The sequence below is a fragment of the Halichoerus grypus genome, chromosome 5 (assembly GCF_964656455.1).
Source record: "Halichoerus grypus chromosome 5, mHalGry1.hap1.1, whole genome shotgun sequence".
NCBI classification, from domain to species: Eukaryota; Metazoa; Chordata; class Mammalia; order Carnivora; family Phocidae; genus Halichoerus; species Halichoerus grypus.
The window spans coordinates 19804675-19825020 of NC_135716.1; the positions used below are offsets into that span (position 1 = coordinate 19804675).

Genomic DNA, 20346 nt, shown 5'->3' on the forward strand with positions numbered 1-20346 from the left:
ACAGAGGCTGTGAGGCCCACAAAGCCTATTTACTGCCTGACCCTTTAGGAAGCTTGCGAGTCCCTCACCTCATGAGCTCATGTGAGGATATGGCAGCTCAGCTCTACTCCCACCTAAAGTATTAGCTACCACCACTATCTTTCATCCAAAATAGTGGCAAGAAAAGTGGGTAAGAGAATGTGAAAGTTAATTGCTACAGCCCCTGCTTTCTTTAGCTGGTGTCAAGGCCAGAGTTGGTAAACACAGCTTCCTTATTCCGCCCATTCCATTTTTCCTTTTTCTTCTGCTGACGTTTCTGTTGGGTCTGAGCTAGACTTTCATTCCTGTAGGATCTGCATCCTTTCTTGTCCTTTATCGTGTTGTTGCACTTTTCCATTGATTAGGACTATTGGTCAAGTGAACCCTAAGAGGCATCCTGTGAATCCCCCTGGACTGCGGATGTAATTGTCCGTACTGTATAGCAGAACCTGAGTTTCTGTTTGATAATTGGGATTAGCCATTCCAGTCAGTATAGTGACCTCTTTCTCTGCCTGATGGTTTAGTGGCATGAGCAACCCAAAGTGGTCAACGGACAGTCTCAGCTTCCAGCGTAATGGAACCATGACTATGTGCCCTGGTGGATGCATTTTTCTACTGGCCAAACATACCAAGGTTAAAAAGACAGCAAAAATTCCTTCAGTGTGTTTTTTGACATAATAGAACAGTCACTCCAGCTTTTACCTTTTGGTTTGCAGATCTGTTTTGGCTATGGAAAGATGACCCTATATATTGTCCACTAGTTAAAATAGCATCCTCTTAGAGGTCTCTCAATTGATGCGGTAACAGCCTTCGGCAGTTGATCATCCCAGCGCTTTTGGATGTTGGGCACAAGATAAAACCAGTAAATTTTGTGTGTAAGAGCCCATCACTACACTTCGCTGTACACTTAGTTAGAGGCATGTATGAGGTACTACACTGATATATAAGGTTTTCTATAAATATGTTGTGGTTTGGGAGGGAAAAGCTAGAATATGTCTGCTCTTGTAAGGACAGGTATGTTCTTGATGTGAGCTGTCTCGTGCTCATTCTCCTACCAAGTGACTGACTGGTCCTTCTAGTACCATATTGGATGCTTAGTATGATCCTGTGCTATTGGTAGTGGGCACTCAGCAGTGGTGGTAGCCAGATCATCCTTGGTGCTCTGGGGGTGGGGGGAAGACCATGTTGTTGGGCTCATGCATAGCCTCTATTCTGCCACTATGACTACTTTGTTCATTGGGTAGGGTGACTAGGGAAAGAGTCTGCAATGTCTACTTCATCTTGCCAGTTGGTTTTGGGGGGGGTCCTTTCTGCTGTGGATGCCCTCTGATGTTCATTTATGTGATAACAACATGGATATTTTCACATTGTACCTGTTCTGAGAAATCCATCCGTACACTTCTACCATCTTCCTGTTTTCAGTCTTTTAAGTTTGTTCTTACCAAGGTCCTAACCAACCCATTAGCAATTGCCCATGGATCAGTGTAGTTGTATACTTGAGGACATCTCTACTTCTACAAAGAGTGTATAGCCAGATGTATTTCCCAACATTCTGCCAGCTGTAGAACTTTCTTCCACTCTCCTCTAGGGCCACACTTCAGTGGCATTCTAGTGGCAGTTCCTATCCACTTCTAGCTGGTGATAGCATCCTGTGTGCTTACTCCTAATTCAGGCTTGTGCTTTGTTCTGTTAGCTGAGCATAGGGAACTCTCCATGAGACCATAGGTATAGATTGAGGGAGAGGTAGAGAAGCAGTGCAAGGAAGTCTTACTGGATTCTGAGCACCTGCTCATGCTGTTGCCTGTACTTTATGAACCTGCTTGGGCCTGGCTCAGATGTGTTGTCTCCATTTAAAAGTGGAGAACTGCTGCATGTGCCCAGTTTTATTTTTCAGAGCTTTATATCCATAACATCATGGTCATTTCAGGTAACAGTCTTTGGGAGTCCCATGGTCATGTATTGAGTTTCTACTGAAGGGTCTAGTAGCAAACCCGTAGTTGCTTTGCAAATGGAATATAGTTGGTGATAGAAGAGTTTGTGGCCTTCCTCTCAAACCTCAGGAATTTGCACTGTCATTCTACTGGGAAAAGCCAGAGTCTATAGAGCACCTCTGTCTGCCATGGACATTTCCAGTGCCATTGGATCTGCTGAGTCAGAAGGCCCAAGTGCCATTGGATCTGCTGAGTCAGAAGGCCCAAGTTCTGCAACAGCCTGAACCTGTTGCAGAACTTTTTCTTGGTCTGGACCCCTCTCAAAGCTGATAACTTAATAGGTTGCCTAGTAAGCAGTATGCCCAGATGTGTATATTGCCTCCAGAATTCAAAGAAGCCCACCAAGTTTTGTGTCCCTTCCTCCTTCCCCTCCCCACTTTGGTGGGAAGTACAAAATGAAGCAACTTATCTTTCATTTGAAAGGAGTATTTTCTTTTTTCTTTTTTTTTTTTTTTTAAGATTTTATTTATTTATTTGAGAGAGAGAGAACACATGAGAGGGGATAGGGTCAGAGGACGAAGCAGACTCCCTGCCGAGCAGGGATCCCGATGCGGGACTCGATCCAGGGACTCCAGGATCATGACCTGAGCCGAAGGCAGTCGCTTAACCAACTGAGCCACCCAGGCGCCCCGAAAGGAGTATTTTCATATGCCTCAGAATACTGGAACCTTAGAAGCTTTTTTAATGTGATAGGCCCCTGAACTTTGATGCAATTTAACCTGCATCCTCTGCCATCCATATGTTTTTTATTAAAGCATTTGGAGAACTTGCTCTTCCCTTCTCACCAGGTCCAGTTAGCATAATGCTGTCAATATAATATACTCGTGTAATTCTTTATGGGCTGTCTTGGAATCAAGAGACTTTTGGACTATGTTCTGATTGAGCAGGAGAATTGGTATAGCTTTTAGTTATTAGGTGACAGTGAAGAGGTTCTGCTGTTTGAAGGAAACGTGTCTGATAATTTTTTTTTTTTTTCTGTTAAGAATTGGGGAAAAGCGTTTGCTTGATAATTAGTTTCAATACTAGTTACCAAGAGCTATGATGATTTGCTGCAATAAAAATACTACATCTGAAACTGTGGTTGTGATTGGCAGGTCTGTGATAATTCACCATCATGCTCTAAAACCTACTCGACTTTTGTATTGGCCAAATAATTGAGTTAAATGAAGATGTAGTAGACATCTTTCAAATATTTGATGGCGTGAATCTCTGCAGTTCCCCAAGGGATGTTTACTTGCTTTGATTTACTATCTTAGCCCTTCTATAATATTCCTCACTGCGCTGGTTAGAGAACAAGTATGGGGATTTGTCAATTACTGAAATATATACTATGTGTTGTGGGACTGGGGAAATAAGCATGAGTCCTACTCTGAAATAGCCTTGGCCTGTTACCCTTTTTAGTACTTGACCTCCAAAGACTTCCAGTATGACTAGTAGACTGGTAAGGTTTTGGGACTCCAGGAATTATCATTTCAGAATCTGGATATGATACCTCCAGGAAGAGGGCAAAAATTAGTTCATTTGAGTGTGACATAGATCTCAAGATTTTAAGGAACGATATGTGAGACTTGTACATGTTTGTAGGCACAGGAAAAAATCCTGTAGGGAGGAGGCATTGTAATTATAGGAGAGGGTAGTTAATAGAGCGGGATTTTTGAGGCTACTATAGAGAATGGCCTCCAGTAGACCAGTGGAAGAATCACTCTTAAACAGTAGGGAAAGATAGCTACATGCAGCAGGAGGGCAAGAGAATTGGTAGTTGGCAGAAGAGTGGTTGAAATTAAGGACCTTGAGTAAATGGAGAAGAAGGATTGTATAAGAAACTGAAGGAGGTCAAGGAATAGGAGGACTTCATGTGGTTGACCAGGAAGACGGGGAGAAATAACAAGAGAGGCAGATGGATAAGCATCATGGGCACTCAAGTTTAAAGTGTCAGCATGGGAGTAATTATGAGCAGTGATGATGCATCTTTTGGAGTGTGGTCTTGATTGCTGTCCTGTAATAGAAGTGAGGATTGTAGGAATTAAGGTCAAGGAACTTTGAAGCAGTGTTACTGCATGGGTCAGATATATCTACATTCACATCACTTAGAGTGATGACAGAGATTAGAAATGGAGAGTAGGAGCCTACGATGAATGTTGGGGAATTTGGGAGATAGGAATGAAGAGGAATAGAGGGTGGTGGACCTGTATGGCATAAACATGTGGGAAAAGAAGTAGAAAAGAATAATAAAAACATGTCTTAGGCATTTATTAGATGTCCACTATGATTTTAAGTGCTTTCCATGTATTAAATTGCTCAGTTGTCAGACCACCAGAAGGTAGGTAGTGTCATTATTCCTGTTTTACAGATGAGGAAAAGACAGCTAGAGTAACTAACTCGGTAAGTGGTAGAGCTTGGATTTGAATACAGGCAGTTTACCTCCAGAAAACATACATTTAACGATGACATTATACTGCCCTTGCTCTTATAGCATATGCTGTATAAAATCCTACGAGTGGTCTAGAGTAGCATTTGAAACTAGGAGGTCTCCTGTTTTCCCCACCCGTAATTTATAGTGAATGAAAGAATAAGTAACTTCTTGTCAAAGGGATTTCAAGAGACATTTTATCTAAAGCTAGAAGGTATAGAAGGAGTTTTTGAAAAAGTTGAATGGCACAAGAGAGATTATTTAGAACAGGATAGGAAGATGGTCAGCTGTGCAGTGTGGGGGAACATGGAGCAAGAAGGAGAAGAGACTAAGTGAGAGCTTAGGTGACCAGGGGGGCTTGCAATAATGCCAGTGGTCAAAGATGACAGGGATTGGAGGCTTGTGGAAGTTAATGGATCCGAATGTTGCAGGCAAATACAGGTTAGGGCTCTAGGTGGTGTCAGAGACCTGATGATACAAGGAGACTGGGCTTTCTCTGTCTTCATGAAATACATTCCATTCACTGTTCTCTCATTTTTAACCTTAGTCCAGAAAGCCAAATCCTGTTCTTATGTCCCAGCCATGTAGCTAACTATTGACTTAAAGCACTTTCCATAATCTTTTCTATTATAGTTCACTTTTGCTGTTGTCTTGATTCTGCTTACTGTCTTTGAGCTGATCCAAGCTTGTTTATATAGATTGGTCATTGGATTGCTGGTAGGCTAATTAAGAGAATTTTGGTCTTTTCCCCGCCAATTGCTAATAGTTTACACCTTACACCTTTTTTTTTTTTTTTTTTTTAAAGATTTTATTTATTCATTTACTTGAGAGAGTGAGAGAGAGAGAGAGCACATGAGAGGGGGGAAGGTCAGAGGGAGAAGCAGACTCCCTGCCGAGCAGGGAGCCTGATGCGGGACTCGATCCCGGGACTCCAGGATCATGACCTGAGCCGAAGGCAGTCGCTTAACCAACTGAGCCACCCAGGCGCCCTACACCTTACACCTTTAAACACAGCTTTCATCTACAGTATTTTGGCTTCTGCTCTTTCTGTTCTCATTTGCTACCACATAGATCTGTGAAAATAGTATAATTTAAGGATGTATGGCTCTCTTCATATTGGGAATTAGAGGGATCAGGGCTGCAGAATCTCTAGACTTTTGAGCAGTTGTGCTGAATGTTATAAAAAATTTCTTGTGTATTATTTAAAACCTTGTACGAGAAACAGCATAGTAGGACTCCATTGGAATCATTTAGATGTGGGTTTGAATGTCAGTACTCCACTTACTAATTATATGGTTTTCTTAACTTTGTTAATTTATCTGTGAAAAGTATAAAGTAGTATTTTTATCAGTTGTTAGTGGGATTAGGGAGAATATAGGAAGTATCTAGTGTAATAGCTGGCATATAGTAGTGCTCACTAAATAGTAGCCATTATAATTGTTATATTTTAGCCCTCTGTGTTGCTGCCTCATTTCATCTTAGCTGTTCCTGTTGCAGCTTCTGAAATTTTCCTGTTCACTCTGCAGCCCCTGAAATGCTACTATTTCATGCCCTCCCATATTTCACATTTTGAGTACATCAGTTTTTTTACCCACGATAGTAAAGTCACTGGACATAGATGCCATGTTCCAATGGCCCATCTTTCTCATTTGATTCCCATTTTGGAGGGCCATATTCTTTCACTCACCAACCTGGTTTTGATTCTCTTTCTGCTCTGTCATTTTTTTTTTTTTTCTTTCTTCCCTGTTTGAGTTCCAGTCTGTCTGGAAATTCTTGAATTTGAGAGTAGTGAGTTCTTTTACTTTTCTTCTAGAAGAAGGTCTAATTTTCACTGATAGTGTGATAGTGAACATGAATCACCAAGAAGATAAAGTATTTATAATTCACACCTGTTCATTCTTTAGAACATAATGTTTGAAATGAAGATACTTGGAGAGCTTTTGTATGTATGTAGCTATTTGAGATTCTGTCTCTGAAGTGTAGTATAAATAGTAGAAATAAAAGTACAAGTAAGTGTAAGTAGTAGAAATAAAAAGAAATATATTCTAAAACCTATCAATCCTAATTATAATGAAGTTATTCTTTATATTCTTTATATTATTTATATTATTCTTTATTTTTTGCAGGGATTCGTGGAACTGACTATATTTCCTACAGTTGCAAACTTGAATAGAATCAAGTTGAACAGCAAACAGTGTAGAATATACCGAGTAAGGATAAATGATTTAGAAGCTGCTTTTATTTATAATGACCCAACCTTGGAAGTCTGTCACAATGAATCAAAACAGTAAGTTTTGTACTTTAGTTGATATTTCTTAACAGCTGTATTTTCCCCATATTATTGGATTAATTTTTTCAACAGATTTTTCTTAGATTATTATTAGACTCTGAATCCCAGTTTTTTCCTAATTATAATTTCTCTTTTACCACTCTGCACATTTGGTTCAAGAAATTTTACTAGCTCTGCCCAACATAGTAAGTTACTCAGTTTCCTTTCTTCAAACTAGCTTTAAAGAAGTATTATCTGAGAATTCTAAATAAATTTTAACCATTTTCCTACTTTTAATGTTTTTTAAAAAATACTTCGTAAATATTAAATGTAATCTTAGTAGGTTAGGTGCTTGCTGTAATCCTTAGACCAGAGACTACTTTACTTTAGACTGTTTTAGAGTATCTCATAAAAATATTGTGTTTTAAATACCCCTTTCCTTCACTTTAAATAAATACTGCATCTACTGAGGTTACTTCTGTTTTTTATCAGTTAAACATGTTGTGATCAGTTTTGTGTTTTACTTTTTTCATTTAAGTACTTTGTCTCCACTTTTCCACATATGATATGCTTCACTTTGTTATTTTTATGGTCAGGTAATATTCCATTTACTCAGTATTCTATAGTTTGCATGTCGTTTTCCAGTTGTTTGGCATTTGTATAATTTCCAGCTTTTGAGATCGTAAGTAATGTTGAGTGAATATTTTGGCACAGATCAGTTTATTTTCCTTTGAATTATTTCCTTAGGCAAATAGGATTACTTACTGTTTTTAAGGCACTTAGTACTTTACTTCATTATGCCCAGTAACATTTGTGTTAAGTACTGTCAACTCCATTTGAGGGCGCTTGTTTTTTCAAAGTTTAGATAGCATGGGATTGTATTATGATTCTCTGTTTTGGGGTAGGGTGCCAAAATTTCATTATAACTCTTTTTTAGTCAAGATGGTATTTTAACTCCTCTTGATGTATAACATTGCCTTAAGGCTACAATTCTTAAAGTGTGATTTCCAGACAAGCAGCATTAGCATCACCTGGAACCTTGTTAGAAAAAAATAAGATAATAACAGAGAGGAAGGCAAACCATCAAAGACTCTTAACAATAGGGAACAAACTGAGGGTTGCTGGAGGGGAGGTGGTGGGGGGATGGAGTAAGTGGGTGATGGGTATTAAAGAGGGCACTTGATGTAGTGAGCACTGGGTGTTATATGCAAGTGATGAATCACTAAATTCTACTCCTGAAATTAATACTATACTATCTGTTAACTAACTAGAATTTAAATAAAATCCTTGAAAGAAGAAAAAAAAGAAATGTAGATTACCATGAATTGGCTTAGATCTCCTGAATCAGAAACTGGGGATATAGTCCTGCAGTTTGTGTTTTAACTAGTGTGCCAGGTGATTCTGACCGAGGCTAATGCCTAAGAACCAGTGCCTTAAGAGATTAGAAGGGTTGAGAAAGGAGGCTTCTCTTCAGACGTATTTTTGGTTCCAATTATCATTGGTTCAGAATCTTTCCAACTCAGGGAAGAGGAAAGGAAATGCTGTTGGAAGAATTCAGGGAATCTCTGAATTGCTTCTGTAACTTCCCATTTCACAAAGATGAGTAGTTGTTGAAATTACATTGCTTTTTCAGCCATGCTTGTAGAACTCATATAAAAACACTTATTACGAAATCATTTGCATCCTCTTTCCCCCAGAAAAAAAAAAAGACCTGCCTTTGGAGAAGTAAATATACCCCACTAATGAAAGGAAAAGGCACCTGTAAAAGAGCAGGTAGAGAAGCCATTGCCTTCCTAAAGTCCAGAATAGCTACCCAGTTGACACTAGAACTCTGCATTTGATGACAGGGTAAGAAGCCTCTCCATCTGCCAGTTGTTCACACATCTGCTTTACCTGTTGTTGCTGCTCAGGTTTCAGAATATAATCAGTGACAGTGCAATGACAGGAACAGTGGATCCCACAGCTGCTGAGGAAGCAAGCCTTACTTTTGCCATGTTTGTTTTGCGGTGACCCTAGCCCCTAAAATTTTTCTCTAGTAATAGGGAAGATGCTTTATCACTTATAGCATTATAAAGAAAGAAAAGGAAGTTATAAAGGGGAATCCTTTCAAAGGTTACTTTAGGAAATTGGGAAAGATAGAATATACTTTAATCTTTTGAGTCAGAACCGGAGCTCTGTTAGCCATGGTCACTTAGCAAATACTTGCTCACTACCCCTGCTTTTCTGCCAAGCACTAGAATCTTGATTACTTTTTAAGAGACAAGACATTACTTATTTTTTGCTGGTTTTTATTATCTGGTTTCTTTAAAAAGGGATTTGAGATTGATTTCAGAATTTTATTAGATAACAGTTTTAAAAAGTAGCTAATGAAATTACAATGAAGAGTGAAAAAGCATAGGATAGTGGGCACACACTATTAAGTTATGGCACAGTTACTATGGGAAAACTGTAGATTTGGGTTTGGTATTTCTGTTTGCCATACCAAAGAGGGAAACACTATTGTTTATATGATTGATAAGACACAAGATAGAAGCATACCAGTTATTCAGAAGAAATACTGCTTTCCTTAGAAGTTAGATGTGGAAAATATCTCTTCTGGATGACATTATTTTTAGAGAACTTTGGGAAAGCAGATAGTTAAGGTCTTTAGTGTTGTGGTCCCTGGATACTTCTGTTACCTTTGTTTCTAAAGTAACTTTCTTTCATAAACCAATAAAATTTACACTAAAGCTGAAACAGAAATTAAGTATAGCAGTTTTGAGATTGAAAATTAAATTCTGTGATAAAATTTGATCTTTAATACATACAAGAATGCCCTAACATTCAAAGAAGTAATATACTACTTCATCACATTTTCTTATTTGTTTTAAAGTTAAGATGCCAGGCCCTCCTATTTTTAATGGAAAGTGTGTGCTTACCTTGGTTGAGATTCAGTACCTTTGAACTGCAGGGAGAATGAAGGAAGGGAAACATTTAGATAAAAGACTAAAAGACATTACTACTTCTGCCTATTTTACCCAACTAAGTGTTAGCTGAGTTATTAAATTACCCGTACTAGCAATTAAAAACCCTGTTTGTTATGTTACATGGATAAGGCACATTCTCACTCCATCTCTCTCTCTCACTCTTTTTTTTTTTTTTGGCTTATTGTCTGCCAGTGAAATAATTACACCACTTTCTCTAAGTATATTTTGTGTTTGAATCTTATATATTGTTACGGCTTTTTGGTTCTCTTTTTTTCCTTTATTTTTTTTTTTTTGCTATATTTTTCTTAGAATAAAATAAATATAGTCTTTGCCAGAGAAGCTCTTTCTGTGGATAGCCTACCAGTGGCTGACGTCTCTCCTTTGTTTCTTTTCCTTCCCTAGATAGGCTTTGCCACTTTGAGAAGGTCTTTTTTATTTTGCTTGAAAAGCTTCAGTGTTCCAGAGTTCCAAGCATCAGTTTAATTCCTGTCTCCTGTGTTCATTTTCGCTAAGGAATGGGAAGTAGAAATGACCAGTCTTGAGATATAAATGAAATAGCTGTTTAGTGATTAGAATAATTTTTGGAGTAATTGGGGTTGATTTTTTTAAATTGCTGTTTTTTAATTTTATTTTTTGCTACTTTTTAAAAAAAGATTTTGTGGGTCCTTTATTTTAATACAGACTTCTACTACCTAGAGGTTTTAAATGTGGCTATTTTATTAATATATAGAAGTAGGTGATTCCCTTACTGATTATGGTTAAGTAAGTTTTACATTAAGATAGTTTTTTTTATTTAAGATAGTTTTATATTTTAACTCAGCCACGATGCCTCACTGCCAGTTGTTTAGTAGTATTGCTTGGGATTAAGTTGTGGTTGGAGTAACATTAAAGTTGATTTAGTCAAAATTTCAACAAGAATTTTTCCTATACTATTTCACCTTCTACTTAAATGCTTCTAGCTCTGGAGAACTCACTATATTTTAAAGCACCCCTTTCATTATTTCTGAATTCTAGAAAGTTCTTTATTGCATCAAACTACGGTTTGTTTTGCTATAATATTCACAAACTTATCCATTTAAATATTGTTTTATCCTAATTAAATATTGTTTTCCCCTTTCCAGTGTACAGAATCTCAATACTTTAAACCTTTCCTCATCTAAAACTCTTTCCAAATTTGTTACCATTCTCACCCTTTGACTATTTTCTGATTTGGCATTGTTTTTTCTTAAATGTGGTAGCCCTGGAACTAGATCTAGTCCTTCCTATTTGGATTAATTGATAGATGCATAACAGTAGAGCCATTTTGTCCTTATCTGTTATTCAGTATTTCTATAGCTTGAAATACATTAGCCTTTCACAGATGGCTACTTCGGTTTTGTTTTGTTTTGATTTTTTCTTCCAAATTTTTACTTAAATTCTAGTTAGTTAACATACAGTGTAATATTTGTTTCAAGAGTAGAATTTAGTGATTCATCACTTGCATGGAACACCCAGTGCTCATCGGAACAAGTGCCCTCCTTACTACCCATCACCCATCTAGCCCATCCCCTGTACACCTCCTTCCATCAACCCTTAGTTTGTTCTCTATTGTTAAGCGTCTCTTTTGGTTTGCTTCCCTCTTTCTCTCTCTTTTTTTTCCCTTCCCATATATTCATTTGTTTTGTTTCCTAAGTTCCATATATGAGTGAAATCATATGGTATTTTTCTTTCTCTGACTTATTTTGCTTAGCATAATACACTCTAGTTCCATCCATGTTGTTGGAAATGACAAGATTTTATTCTTTTTCATTGTATATATACACCACATCTCTTTATCCGTTCATCATCAGTCGATAGACACTTAGGGTCTTTCCATAATTTGGCTATTGTTGATCATGCTGCTATAAATATTGGGGTGTGTGTACCCCTTCAAATCTAGTAGTGCAGTTGCTGGGTCATAGGGTAGTTCTATTTTTAACTTTTTGAGGCACCTCTGTACTGTTTTCCAGAGTGGCTGCACCAGTTTGCATTCCCACCAGTGGTGTAAGAGGGTTCCCCTTTCTCCACATCCTCACCAACATTTGTTTCCTGTATTGTTAATTTTAGACAAATGGCTACTTTGAGTAGTTCATTCAAGTTTGAGGTTGAGGGAAATCCCCTAGATTTTTTTCATAGAAAAACCTGTTCAGGTACAGTTTTCTCCAAGCAACCTTATTTCACAGTATCATATCAAATGTAGTTTGATTATTTCTAAAAAGTCATCTTTATTGATTTGGGTATTGGTTTCTCTTTTGGAAAATGGGTTTTCCTCATGGCTGGCTTATTTATTTTTTCTGTGTACAAACTGTCAAAACCAAAGACAGAAGAGAAACCAAGACATGGATGTAGAGTAACTAGAACTTTCAAACACTGCTAATAGAAATGTAAATTGAGTTTGAATATATGCATACTCTATGATTAGTGTAGGTCTTACTCCTAGGTATATGCCCAATAGAAATGTGTTCATATGTTCACCAAAAAATGTACAAAAGTGTTCACAGCAGCATTTATAATAGTCAAAACTGGAAATTACCTAAAGACTCATCAGTGGTAGAAGGTAGATTGTGGTATGTTCTCACACCTTTGGAATTCTAAACAGTAACAAGAATGAATGACCACCAGCTATATGCTGTAGTATGTCTGGATGTCACAGACTTAATTGAATAAAAGAAGTCCGACACAAGAGAATGTCTATTAACTTGTTAATCTATCACGTTAGATGTCAGAATACTGGGTAACCGTTGGTGGTGGGAAGTGGGGCTTGGTTAGTTATTACAGGAGGGCTTCTGAGAGGCTGGTAAAGTTCTGTTCTTGACGTGCATGCTGGCTGCTTTTGTTCTGTGAAAATTTGAGCTGTACATTTAGAGTGTATATACTTTTCTGATATGCATTGCACTTCCATGATTTTTTTTTAAAATAGAGAAAAAGTTTACAAATAATTGAATCTTAAGTTTTGCAAAATCTGTGCCTGTAATTTTAAGAAGTATATGTTATTGACGAAGAATTAACCGATTATCTTAATATGAATGTTTATAATAGGTTCTTGGAGAAAATTCTTTTGGTTACCTTAATTTACTAGTTTTTCAGTATCTCCTACAACATTACTTGTCTCTCTAAGCTTTGTTTCCTTGAGGAGGGGATAGGGATTGGGAACTGGAGGTTGGGGATGGTGGTGGTTACAGGGCAAGGACGTATTAATATTTTGCAGTCACTATTTTTCTGAAAATTGAAAACACTTATTATAATCTTGCCTTGTGATTTTTGGCTTTAATGAGGTTATTATGAAAACATATTTGATTCATATTATGAAAAGAAACACTGAAATCTAAACCATGAGAAGATTGTTCCTCATAACTGACTTTCCAATAGATTCCACTTACAATGACTCACCATTTTATTTGGACCACTTTACCTTTTCTCAGGAAATGAGATTAAGTGAGAATAATTTCCCATAAAAAAACTGAGTGGTCTAATATGTAATGTTTAAATTTGGCTTTTTATGTAATGATTGTTTAGTAGTATTGCTTGGGATTAAGTTGTGGTTGGAGTAACATTAAAGTGACATTAAAGTTGATTTAGTCAAAATTTCAACAAGAATTTTTCCTATACTATTTCACCTTCTGCTTGAATGCTTCTAGCTCTGGAGAACTCACTATATTTTAAAGCACCCCTTTCATTATTACTGAATGCTAGAAAGTTCTTTATTACATCAAACTACAGTTTGTTTTGCTATAATATTCACAAACTTATCCATTTAAATATTGTTTTATCCTAATTAAATATTGTTTTCCCCTTTCCAGTGTACGGAATCTCAATACTTTAAACCTTTCCTCATCTAAAACTCTTTCCAAGTTTGTTACCATTCTCACCCTTTGAATATTCTCTGATTTCTCAGAATTTCTGAGAATTCTGAATTTCACAGATAACTGGGGGGGAAATTACAGGTTTCTTCAACTATCTTTCATATTTCATGTTTTTGAAATTTTATTGAAAAGAAATTGCAAGAAATTACAAAGTAGCCTTTAAAATTAGATGGTATGTTAACTAAGTGCTGGCAAGAATGTGAAGCAGCTGGCACTTTTATATATTGTTGGTGGGAATGTGGAATGGTATAGCCATTCTGGAAAACAGTTTGGCATATTCTTACAAAGCTAAACATATTTTACCATCTGACTCAGCAGTCCCACTCTTGGGTATTTTGTACTACAAAAATGAAAAGTAAATTCACATGAAAAACAATATACAGTTGTTCATAGCAGTTTTATTTGTGATAGCCAAAAGCTGGAAACAACCCACATGTTCTTCAGTGGCTGAATGAACAAACAGTAAATAATCTGTGGTCCAGTCTATACCGTGAAATACTATTCAGTGTAGAAAGGAACAAACTATTGATACATGTAATGCCTGAGGTGAATTTCAAAGACATACTGAGTGAGACAAGCCAGCCTCACAAGGTTGCTTTCTGTATGACTCCCATTTATTTGACACAAGGCATAGCACAAGGTACTCTTCGGGATGATGGACCTGTTCTATATCCCGATTGTGGTAGTGGTTACAAAGGTGTAAGAATTTACAGAACTATATACCAAAGGAAAAAGAGTTGCTTTTGTTGTATGATATTTAAAAAAAATAGATGGTATGTGAAAACACAGATTTATTCATTTTAGTGTGATCCTATAGTTTTTACACATTTTCCATATTTATCTGACAGGAAGAAATAGTTAAAATTATTATTATTATTTTTTAAGATTTTATTTATTTGTCAGAGAGGGCGAGCAAGTGCACAAGCAGGGGGGTGGGAGAGGGAGAAGCAGGCTCCCCACTGAGCAGGGAGCCTGATGCGGTACTTGATCCCAGGACCCTGGGATCATGACCTGAGCCAAAGGCAGACACTAAACTAACTGAGCCACCCACGTGTCCCGAAATAGTTAAAATTATTGAGAAGTCTGTTTAAGTGCTTCCAGAAGGTCATGTTGTGTAGTGGTTAAAAGCTATAGTTAATACATCCTTCCTAGTTAGCAGAGAGATGGAAATGGGAGAGGGATGGCCTCTGTCAGGTTCCGAGTGTATAACTTTAATGTTTTCTTTAATGGCTTTTCCCATTTTATTTTTCTTATAATCACTCTGTACAGTATATGAATTTTGTCTTTTAATTAGTTAAAATTTTTTTAAGCTAGTGAAATGTAACTAACTTTGTGGATTCATCTAGTGGCAGAATGATAAACCTAAAGGTGCACAACAAGAATATGGCTCATGGGGTTGTCTTTCATCTCATTTTCTTGTTATATCATTCCTTGTCTTTTTTCTTTTATCCATTTTGTCAGTATTCCTTTAACTGATTTCAGTGAGGAAATGTAATATGTGTACGATGGTCCCCAACTTAGGACGGTTTGACTTAGTGGTTTTTTAACTTTATGATAGCGCAAAGGTGGTGATAAGTAGAAACCATACTTTGAATTTTGATTACTTTCCTGGGTTAGCAGTATGTGGTACCTATGTGGAGCTGTGCATGAGCCGCAGCTCCCAGTCAGCCATGTGATCACGAGGCTTCACAGTCTATATACTTAGAACCATTCTTGTCCATACAACCATTCTAGTTTTCACTTTCGGTATAGTACTCAATAAATTACTTGAGATGCTCAACACTTTATTATAAGATAGGCTTTGTGTTAGATGATTTTGCCCAATGGTAGGCTACTGAAAGTGTACTGAACACATTTATGGTAGGCTAGGCTAAGCTATGATATTTTGGTAGGTTAGGTGTATTAAATGCATTTCAACTTAGAATATTTTCAATTTATGATGGGTTTATTGGGACATAACCCCATTGTAAATGGAAGGAGATCTGTGTGTGTGTGTACTTATATATATATATATGTGTGTGTGTGTGTGAGTGTATTTAGTGAATTACACACATATATATTGTTTCTAGTGAAATAGAAAATTGGATGGGAACAATGTTTTAATGTTTCCATAAGACTTCTCTGTGTTGTTCTCATCTAATGGGAAATAAGGCTAAGTAACTATTGAACAAATATTGAGTAGCCCCCTGGCATATAGGAGATAAAACAGTGAAGCAGCCAAAAGTTTCCCTCCTTCCTTAAGCTTATATTGTCAGGCACTTGTGAGTGAAGGTAAGCAGTATTACATTTTAAGGACTTGATACCCATCCTAACTTGTTTTAAACATCTTAATTTCTGTCAGATCGTAGAGCTGTGAATCCATTGAAATTTTTGCCAGATAAAGAATAATTATTCATTAATTATTAATAATTCTACATACATTCTTTTCACTTCTTTCAGGAAGGTATGGTGGCTTTGGCATTCCAAAATTAATGAAGGATATGATAATCATAATAATTCCATAACATTGGCAAGTAGACTATCTATGACATTGTATTTATTATTTAATAGGTTTCATCATGATGGGTAGGTAGAGTAATAGTTACTTGGCTAAAAATATTCTCGTAGATTACATGAAATGATATAATACTTAACAAATGCTACCAAATATTTAAGAAAATAGTTGGTGAAATGTTTGGCTTATTAAAACAGGCTCTCTTTTTGTTTTTTTTTCCAGGAGAAACCTAAATTATTTTTCCAATGCTTATGCAGCTGCAGTTAGTGCTGTGGATCCTGATGCAGGAAATGGAGAGCTTTGCATTAAGGTTCCATCAGAGTTATGGAAACACATTGATGGTAAAAGACCAAAAATACATTGGCTGCACAGTGAAATCATGTTAGACTCAGTGACTGAAAACTTTTACATGAAAATTAATGTCATAATTATAAATTATTAAGTTGAAATATACAGAAGTTGGAAGCTCTTTTATTTCTTAAGAATCACTGGTTAATAGGAAAATAGCAATTAAGGGCTGTGACAAAACAACCCATTCACTGTTGTTTTTAAAGTGAAAGTTATAAAAAAAAATTGGATGGTTCGAACAATTTGTCAAGAGTTGAGAACCCGTGCAGTGTCAAAGCCGTTTAGAATTACAGCATTTCATAGCAGGAAGAATCCGAAAAAATCACCTGGTTCAATTCCTTCCTTTTATAGAAGAGTAATCTGAAGTCCAGACAGTGAGTGACCTATTGAAGGTCACTAATTAGTAGTTGAGTCAGTGTTAGAACATAGGGTTCTGTGTTCTGCACTTTTGAGCACACACTGTCTTATTATTTCTAAACCTTCATTTTCTCTTGTATAAAGTCACAGCCATTATAATTACTATATATAACTTGCCTATCTTTATTTAGCCTATAACCACGATAAAGAAGTAAAGGACTTTTTGTTTTGCTTTTGCTTTTTTTTTTAAGAGTTTATGTGTTTGGGGGGGATTTTTCTTGAGGGGAGTTGCCCAATTTAGGGGACAGGCGTAGAAGGCTATCATTCCATGTTCAGGGATTGGAGGTAGTCCATATGGTTGTAGTGTTTTGAGGGAAATTAAAAGAAACCTTTTAATCTTATGAAAGCAACATGTATTTGTTATGGAGAAATCAAAGATAACATAATAAATAATGCATTATATAAATTCTCAGGTAGCTTTTCCCACTCACCCCTTCTTCCTACTCTCCAAAGTCAACTAGGGTTAACAATCTGGGAGGCTTTTTAAGTCCTTATTTTTCAAGTTTTGCATTGAATCTAGTTTTGAACTTTTTTCTTTAGGCAGTATAGCATTGTCAGAAATGTTGGGAGGAGGATAGGGCATGACTTGAGCCATATTTTGGGAGAACACAGCTAGCAGTGACTAGAATTGAGTGGAAGTAAGGACATCAGTGGAGGCAGGCTATTGTGGAGAGAAGGTGAGAGCCTAAACGAGGGTAAGTAGTGTAGTTTTTCATTTAAAATTGAGCTTTGATTCCCATTTTATGTTTAGTGTAAGTCTTTGCCCTTATTATATAGACCACTGTTACTCAATTATATATTTATATATCAATGTATGTATATATTTATTTGTTGCAGAATTAAAGGTCCTAAAGATACACATCAATTTTTCTTTGGATCAGCCAAAAGGAGGTCTTCATTTTGTGGTACCCAGTGTTGAGGGAAGTATGGCAGAGAGAGGTGCTCACGTTTTCTCTTGTGGGTATCAAAATTCCACAAGGTAGATTATTCTTATATATTTCAGTTAATTTCATTTTTCAGTTGCATTTTTTCTGTGTATATGCAATACATGTGTTTAGTGTAAAATGAGAAGTGTGAGCTTGATCCTCAGATTTACCTCTTCTGAATCTTGTTCCACTAGTCATTCCTTCTCAGTCCTGTCTTTCCTTTTCTCTTTCCTTCTCAGAAAAGAGACTTCTAAAATCATCTCAATTCTTTATTTTTTAACTTTATACTGAAGTAAAATAGCATACAGAAAATTACACAAACTGTAAGTAAAAGTTCACTGAATTTTCACAAGTGAACAAACCTATGTAATTCACACATCAAGAAAAAAAACATCACCAGCATTGTAGAATCCCCCCTTCTACCCATTTCCATTCACTACTTGCTCATCTGATGTCCTCCTGTCCAAGGTTAACCACTGTTCTGATTTCTAAAATACCACAGCTTAATTACACCTGCTTTTGAACTTTATATGAATGGAAATTATGCATTATGCTCTTTATATCTGAACAAAAAAGTTCAACAGTATGGTAGTGAGATTTACCTTCATTGTTGTGTATAATTGTAGTTCATTCCCAGAGCTCAATAGCTCACTCTGAGTTATTGAAATATTATAGTATGCATAGTCTCTTCAGATTGTTATTAATATTCTTCAGATTATTAACTCTTTCAAGCCAAGGATGATGTCTTACACTTCTTTGTGTTACAGTATCAGGTACAGACCCTGGCAGGTAGTAAAACCTGATCTTGAAGGAAAGTGTTTGAGAAATATTAGGTCTGGCTTTACTAGCACTATTTGAATTAATACAGTGCATCCCGTTCTCCAAAACAATTCTCTAACTTATGGATCAGATTCTGAATATTGTGTTCTTTTAAACTTTATTATAAGGTTTTTTAGTTTCTGGAAATGAATACTGCATAAAAACTGACTATTATGAATATGCAAGTGAAAATAATTTTTAAGTTAAAAATTCAAAGCTAAGAATTGCTTATCTCTTTTTTGAGTATTTGAACTGGCAGTATCATACGATATATTTTCTTCATATTGTCAAATAATATTTGGCGAAAAGTTTCTATCTTTAATCAGATTCTTTCAAGTTACACAGTAAAAAGCTTCAGTAGGCAAATAGCTGAAGTTTCTTTTCGCACATATTCTGTAAACATTAGAATAACTTATAAGTGGGGGAAACAACGTAGGTTACACTTTCACTATTTTTTTTTTTTTATGCTGTTGATATTTTTTCCTAGATTTTGGTTCCCGTGTGTTGATTCATACTCTGAATTATGTACATGGAAATTAGAATTTACAGTAGATGCCGCAATGGTGGCTGTTTCCAATGGAGATTTGGTGGAGACAGTGTATACCCATGATATGAGAAAGAAGACCTTCCATTACATGCTTACCATTCCAACAGCTGCATCAAATATCTCTTTGGCCATTGGACCTTTTGAAATACTTGTAGATCCGTATATGCATGAGGTAAGTCATAGCTTCTTGCTCCTTTCTCCTCCCAGCCTTTCACCCCCAATAAAAGGAAGGATAGTAATGAAATACTGAGTTTTTCCTAACTCTTCTTTCAATTATCCAGAATATCACTAGAGAGAAAAGGATTCCTTATCTGATATATTTAATGATTTGAATTCTTGAATTCCTTTCAAAATGTTATATTAAAGTTTTAAATTTTTTTTCAACAGAGAGTTTGGAGTTCCAAAGGAGTTTCAAGTGTACCTTGATTAGAATATGAGTTGATTTATATAAATACTTTGTATTAGTGTCCTCTTTTTGTTTGGCATATGTTTATGAATGTTATAGTCCCATCTCTGGAATCTGAAATATTACAATTTCACAATTAAAGAACAAGATTTGTTCTCACTTCAGCATATACAGAGGAAGAAAGATAAGGCTGAAGCTGAGTTTAGAATTCTAGTCAGCACACTCATGAAGGCTTCTTGCAGTTTTCTTCCATCCCATATCTTGCCATAAATCGTATATTAATTGGCAGACCAATTAGTGCTTTCAGGCCTCCCTAAGGATGAGACTTCTGGTGTTTAGGAAGTGATGTATTGGTTATTGACCCTCTCTACTTCTGTACCTGTTTAAAGTAACATTTGAATGAATCTCTTTTTATTTACTCTTGGTCCCTAACATTTTCAATTTTAGATTTTTTATTTCTTAGTTTAAAGCTAAGATATACATGTGACCATGTATGTCTCAATGGTATTTCTGTTATGCGAGCAAAAATTGAGGGCAATTAGGTTTAGTCGATACCCAGTAAGCTCCTCAGTCTGTTCTTATATTTGCTTTCCTGAAATTCACAAGATTTATAAAGTCACTTATGGAAAATATTCAGGATATCTTACGAATGGTTTTGCTTTTGCTGGCTTGATAATGACTCTTAAAAGTATATTCGCTGATAAGATTGGCAGAGAATTTTATTATCTTTGGTAAGTGGTTAGCTGTTAAATCAACATTTGATTAGTACCTACTTTGTATTTTGGAAGATTTTTTTTTCCCCACTCGAAGCTGTTGGATGGGAGAAAGGTAAATGATAGTTAAGAAGTATTTTA

The 20346-nt window shown here is 36.2% G+C and overlaps 1 protein-coding gene across 7 annotated transcripts in view; it reads left to right on the forward strand.

The window, feature by feature from the left end:
* Window positions 1-20346, forward strand: part of TAF2 (TATA-box binding protein associated factor 2) — a 92401-nt gene that overhangs the window by 3416 nt on the left and 68639 nt on the right. For all 7 annotated transcript variants that reach the window (XM_078072064.1, XM_036080364.2, XM_036080365.2 and 4 more), the window contains exons 3-6: window positions 6546-6706; window positions 16252-16370; window positions 17632-17773; window positions 19027-19258. In XM_078072064.1, the coding sequence (XP_077928190.1) occupies window positions 6546-6706; window positions 16252-16370; window positions 17632-17773; window positions 19027-19258 (654 nt within the window). The remainder of the gene's footprint in view (window positions 1-6545; window positions 6707-16251; window positions 16371-17631; window positions 17774-19026; window positions 19259-20346) is intronic.